The 6,670-nt window shown below is 38.9% G+C and overlaps 1 protein-coding gene across 1 annotated transcript; it reads left to right on the forward strand.

Moving 5' to 3' along the window:
• LOC104729255 (protein BRASSINOSTEROID INSENSITIVE 1-like) lies at positions 1,570-5,736 on the forward strand. Its single transcript, XM_010448184.2, has one exon. The coding sequence runs from the start codon at positions 1,808-1,810 to the stop codon at positions 5,396-5,398; it is 3,591 nt and encodes a 1,196-aa protein (XP_010446486.1). The 5' UTR covers positions 1,570-1,807; the 3' UTR covers positions 5,399-5,736.

Genomic DNA, 6,670 nt, shown 5'->3' on the forward strand with positions numbered 1-6,670 from the left:
GTCGAATTTAATTATAAAGTTTACTACTCAAGTAGTCAAGTTCCTATTACCCAAAAAACTATGTGTATAAAGTGCACCTTTTATCAGTTGAGTTTTGCTATAATAACAACACACAGAAAATAAAATACATAAATACTAAAAAGTCTAAAACCCGAGTGATTAATACTACATCTTAATCATTGAAATATACTAAAGTTTTGTACTTTTGTATCTATCACACAAGGAATATCATTTTCATATACCTGAGTGATTAGGCTAGAAATAATATTGTCTTATTTGTTATATAACCATGTATGCACGTAGAATTTTGTACGTAATTACGAAATATCTATAAAACTGCGGCAGAGGAACAAAATAAAAAATAATAGAAAAAGGCTCAAGTTTGGTCTATCCGTCTATGTAACCACCAGAGAGAAAAAGAAAGCAGTCTAAAAGTAAAAGAGAGAAAGATTAATTAATTAATTAATTAGTTGGGAAATAATTTAAGCTAAAACTGATAATACAAGTCTGGTTATAACAAAATTAATGATTATTTTAAAAGAGATGGAATCTGCCCATTAATTGACACTCATGTCCCAATCGTCGCTCACACGTACGCTCGTTTTTTCTTTCTTTCTTTCTTTCTCTTTTGTAAAAAAGCTAGAGAGACAATAATCTCTCCTCCACTTTTATTTTTATTTTTTCTTCCAGACAGAAGAAGTGCGAGTGAACAAGAGACGAGTGTGTTGTTAATGTGATATGTTTGTGGTTGGTGTGAATTTCATGTAAAAACTATTTATAATTTTACCTAAAAACATTAGAAGTAAAATTTGAACTCCTTTTTCTAACCATCACATTCAATGCCCAAAATCTTGTTTTATATGAGTATCATTATAAAAGGGAATTTAGATTCTTATACTATGTTCCATTTCTACTGAACTACTTAACCATTAGTCCATAAATGTTCAAAAATTAGTTAGTTGCTGGCATCTTTATATCAGAATCAAAAGTTTTTGCATATTGGGTGACAGTGAGTGCATAGGGTGCAATAATTCACCGATCAAGATCTCCCTCTCCAACCAAGCAAGAAGAAAAATAAAATAAAAGCGATTTATCTTGAAAAATCGCTAGTTTTTTTACATACCAAAAATAAGATAAGAGTTGTACTTTTAAAATATGAGAAGATACAGGTAGTTGTGGTTAATTATACTAGTATACAAATAATAATTCAACAAAGTCTATGACGAATTTTAAAAGGGTAAGTAGGATTATATAGCTTGTGGAAGACTTGATCCCATCCCCTAATCTCACGTTAATTAAAACACCTTGCATGTACAGACAAATACCTCATTTCTTTAACTTAAAACTTATATTTAAAAGAAAAGCTAGAGATTAAGGATTTTGTGATGCTATTATATTTTTATACATTTATGTATCCTCTTGCATTAATTAAATTGTTTTTTAACACATACAATAATTAAAAGTAGTATTATTTGTTTGTATCTGTAATCGAAATTGAAAAATTAATACTATATTTTAATAATAATAATAATAATCAGAAGAAGAGGTAACATGGCATGTGAGTGCACAGCTGTGACCACTCTTCCCTTCACCATTTGATAAATACCTTCTTCCATCTTCCTGCTTCTGTCTTTTGACTCTCTTCTCTCTCTCTCCTCTCTTTTAAGCTTTTCTTCTAAATCTCTCTCTCTCTCTCTCTAAAGCTTCCACTTCCCATCTCTAATGGTGGAACCAAAACCCTAGATTCCCCCTCCCCCCTTTCATCTTCTCTACTTCAACACCTTTTATCTCTAAAAAAAATCTGAGAATGAAGACTTTTCCAAGCTTCTTTCTCTCTGTAACAACTCTCTTCTTCTTCTCCTTCTTCTTCTCTCTTTCATATCAAGCCTCACCATCTCAGTCTTTATACAGAGAAATCCATCAGCTTATAAGCTTCAAAAACGTTCTTCCTGACAAGAACCTTCTCCCAGACTGGTCTTCCAACAAAAACCCGTGTACTTTCGATGGCGTTACTTGCAGAGACGACAAAGTCACTTCGATTGATCTCAGTTCAAAGACTCTCAACGTCGGATTCAGTGCAGTGGCTTCATCTCTTATGTCTCTCACTGGATTAGAGTCTCTGTTTCTCTCAAACACACACATCAACGGCTCCATCACTGCCTTCAAATGCTCTGCTTCTTTAACCAGTTTAGATCTATCAAGAAACTCTCTTTCTGGTCCTGTAACGACTCTAACAAGCCTTGGTGCTTGCTCCGGTCTAAAATACCTCAACGTCTCCTCAAACACACTCGATTTCCCCGGGAAAGTTTCAGGTGGGTTGAAGCTAAACAGCTTGGAAGTTTTGGATCTTTCTTCGAATTCACTCTCTGGAGCTAACGTCGTCGGTTACGTTCTCTCCGATGGGTGTGGAGAGTTGAAGCACTTTGCGATTAGCGGAAACAAAATCAGTGGTGACGTTGATGTCTCTCGTTGCGTAAATCTCGAGTTTCTCGATGTCTCTTCCAACAATTTCTCAACTGGGATCCCTTTCCTCGGAGACTGCTCTGCTCTTCAACATCTCGACATCTCCGGTAACAAATTAACCGGCGATTTCTCCCGCGCTATCTCTACTTGTTTAGAGCTCAAGTCGTTGAACGTCTCCGGTAACCAATTCGCCGGACCAATCCCTTCGCTACCGCTCAAAAGCCTACAGTACCTCTCTCTGGCTGAGAACAAATTCACCGGCGAGATCCCTGAGTTTCTCTCCGGCGCGTGTGATACACTCACTGGACTCGATCTCTCTGGAAACGATTTCCACGGTACGGTTCCTCCCTTCTTCGGTTCTTGTCCACTTCTGGAGTCACTCGTCTTGTCGAGTAACAACTTCTCCGGCGAGTTACCGATGGATACGTTACTTAAGATGAGAGGACTCAAAGTACTCGATCTGTCCTTCAACGAGTTCTCCGGCGAATTACCGGAGTCTCTTACGAATCTCTCCGCTTCGTTGCGAACATTAGATCTCAGCTCCAACAATTTCTCCGGCTCGATTCTTCCTAATCTCTGCCGGAACCCTAAAAGCACACTCCAGGAGCTTTACCTTCAGAACAATGGCTTTACCGGGAAGATCCCACCGACGTTAAGCAACTGTTCCGAGCTCGTTTCGCTTCATCTGAGCTTCAATTACCTCTCGGGGACAATCCCGTCGAGCTTAGGGTCTCTGTTAAAGCTTCGAGATCTGAAGCTATGGCTGAATATGTTACAAGGAGAGATCCCTCAAGAGCTCATGAATGTCAAGTCGTTAGAGACTCTCATCCTCGACTTCAACGACTTAACCGGTGAAATCCCTTCCGGTTTAAGTAACTGTACCAATCTGAATTGGATTTCTCTGTCGAATAACCGGTTAACCGGTCAAATCCCGAAATGGATCGGCCGGTTAGAGAATCTCGCTATCCTCAAGCTAAGCAACAATTCATTCTATGGGAACATCCCGGCTGAGCTCGGTGACTGCAGAAGCTTAATCTGGCTCGATCTCAACACCAATTCCTTCAACGGAACCATCCCTGCTGAGATGTTCAAACAATCCGGTAAAATCGCTGCGAATTTCATCGCCGGGAAGAGGTATGTTTATATTAAAAACGATGGGATGAAGAAAGAGTGTCACGGAGCTGGTAATTTGCTTGAGTTTCAAGGAATTAGACCGGAGCAGCTTAACCGGGTTTCGACTAGGAACCCTTGTAATTTCACCAGAGTCTATGGAGGTCACACTTCGCCTACGTTTGATAACAACGGTTCGATGATGTTTCTGGACATGTCGTATAACAAGTTGTCTGGTTACATACCAAAGGAGATTGGTTCGATGCCTTATCTGTTTATTCTCAATTTGGGTCATAATTTTATATCCGGTTCGATTCCTGACGAGGTAGGTGATCTCAGAGGTTTAAACATTCTTGATCTTTCAAGTAATAACCTCGATGGGAGGATCCCTCCGGCTATGTCTGCGCTTACTATGCTTACGGAGATTGATTTGTCGAATAATAATTTATCCGGTCCGATTCCTGAGATGGGTCAGTTCGAGACTTTTCCGCCGGTTAAGTTTTATAACAATTCTGGTCTCTGTGGTTATCCGCTTCCGCGGTGTGATCCGGCTAACGCAGAAGGGTATGCACACCATCAGAGATCTCATGGGAGGAGAACGACGTCTCTTGCGGGTAGTGTAGCGATGGGGTTGTTGTTCTCTTTCGTGTGTATATTCGGGTTGATACTTGTTGGTAGAGAGATGAGGAAGAGACGGAGAAAGAAAGAAGCTGAGTTGGAGATGTACGCTGAAGGGAATGGTAACTCTGGTGATAGAACTGCTAACAACACGAATTGGAAGCTGACGGGTGTGAAAGAAGCATTGAGTATCAATCTTGCTGCTTTCGAGAAGCCGTTGAGGAAACTTACCTTTGCTGATCTTCTTCAGGCTACTAACGGTTTCCATAACGATAGCTTGATTGGATCAGGTGGGTTTGGAGATGTTTACAAAGCGATTTTGAAAGATGGAAGCGCGGTGGCTATCAAGAAACTTATTCACGTTAGTGGTCAAGGTGATAGAGAGTTCATGGCTGAGATGGAAACGATTGGAAAGATCAAACATAGAAACCTTGTTCCGCTTCTTGGTTACTGTAAGGTTGGAGACGAGAGGCTTCTTGTGTATGAGTTCATGAAGTATGGGAGTTTGGAAGATGTTTTGCATGACCCCAAGAAAGCTGGTGTGAAACTAAACTGGTCTACTCGGCGGAAGATCGCAATTGGATCAGCTAGAGGACTTGCTTTTCTTCACCATAACTGCAGTCCTCATATCATCCACAGAGATATGAAATCTAGTAACGTGTTGCTTGACGAAAACTTGGAAGCTAGGGTTTCAGATTTCGGCATGGCAAGGCTGATGAGCGCGATGGATACTCATTTAAGCGTCAGTACATTAGCGGGTACACCAGGTTACGTACCTCCTGAGTATTACCAAAGTTTCAGGTGTTCAACAAAAGGAGACGTGTACAGTTACGGTGTGGTCTTACTGGAGCTACTCACGGGTAAAAGACCAACGGATTCACCTGATTTCGGAGATAATAACCTTGTCGGATGGGTGAAACAGCATGCGAAACTGCGGATAAGCGACGTGTTTGATCCGGAGCTAATGAAGGAAGATCCAGCGTTAGAGATCGAGCTTTTACAGCATTTAAAAGTTGCGGTTGCGTGTCTGGATGATCGGGCGTGGAGACGACCAACAATGGTACAAGTCATGGCAATGTTTAAGGAGATACAAGCGGGGTCAGGGTTAGATTCGCAGTCTACGATCGGATCAGTAGAGGATGGAGGATTCAGTACAATAGAGATGGTTGATATGAGTATAAAAGAAGTTCCTGAAGGCAAATTATGAAAAGTTTAGAAACAGCAGATTCTTTTGAACATCAATCAAAATCTAAAAGGGTCAGTCCGATTTTCCTTGGGGGTCTATTTTTTTTTTTGTATTTTTCTACTATATTTTTAAAAAAATGTATGTATGTATCTATGTTATTTTTATACATAAGACGGGGATGTTCTTCTTTTCTTTTCTTTTTTTTGGGGTTCGGTCGAATTGGGGGGAGGGAGATGAAGAAGAGAATTGAGTAATAACTTTGTTAAGAATATGTAAATATACAGTTTTTTTTCTTTTTTGGTGAGGGGAATTTGTAATGTTTTTTTTAGTTCTATGGAAATTTCTACGTTGCTAACGAATTGAATTTTTTTCCTCCGAGTTCTTTCTTGATGTAATAGTAGTAGTAAATTCATAATATGAAACGAATCATGAAAAAAGAGAGTCATACTAGTAGTATTAAGTTATGTCTGTGCATTAAATATGGACTGATCATGTTCATGTAAATGCACGTGACCTATTATTTTCATTATTGTCGGAATTAATTTGGGGGAATTCTCAGAGTGCACGGGAACGGGAAAGTGAGAATAGATGAGAGACTTTAAAATTTTGTTTTCTATTGGTGTAATATTTTCATGACAAATGTGGTCCCTTTTGAACTGTGGCCGAATTGAACCGTTTGGTCTATATTCATATCCATCTACTTTCTTCAGTGCAAATTTTTTTTTTTATAACGGATACCTTAGATTATAATGAAAGGAAAAAGAAAAAATTCTTAAACAAAATTAAGAGGCTGTGGAGATTTCTAGTTATTATTATTTTTTGTTGCTAATATATTTAAGAGATTGATATGTATAACATGGAGAAATGGACCTTCGCCTGAAATTAAAAACAAAGTCTGGGTTTCATGTTTCTGTGACACACTGCACCAACATTACCACAACAAGTCTTACACAAGAAACGTGCCACTCACGTGCTCTTCTCTATTCTCTCTCTCCAGCTACGTGGACTGCCTTCACTCACTCCCCTCACTCTTCGGATTTTGTGTTCATTGCTTTAACTAGTTTTCTTATTAATCTTTTCAATTTGTTTTATTCTTGCTCACTATTACCCATAACTTAAAACAAATCATGAGTTTAGACTTTTAATGAAACGTAAAGAGTGGTTGTTTATTTGGGCGATATGTTTGGCTTTAGTCTAGTATGTAACACATTAACTAACAACTTGACTACTTGAACAATAGTCTAATACTCTTCGTTTTTTTCAAAGCATTAGAACTTCAATTAACACCGGCCA

This window comes from Camelina sativa, chromosome 12 (genome assembly GCF_000633955.1).
Source record: "Camelina sativa cultivar DH55 chromosome 12, Cs, whole genome shotgun sequence".
NCBI lineage: Eukaryota > Viridiplantae > Streptophyta > Magnoliopsida > Brassicales > Brassicaceae > Camelina > Camelina sativa.

Bases quoted from the DNA above. Each gene is read 5' to 3' on its own strand.
- LOC104729255 (XM_010448184.2), top strand. From the start codon at position 1,808: ATGAAGACTTTTCCAAGCTTCTTTCTCTCTGTAACAACTCTCTTCTTC.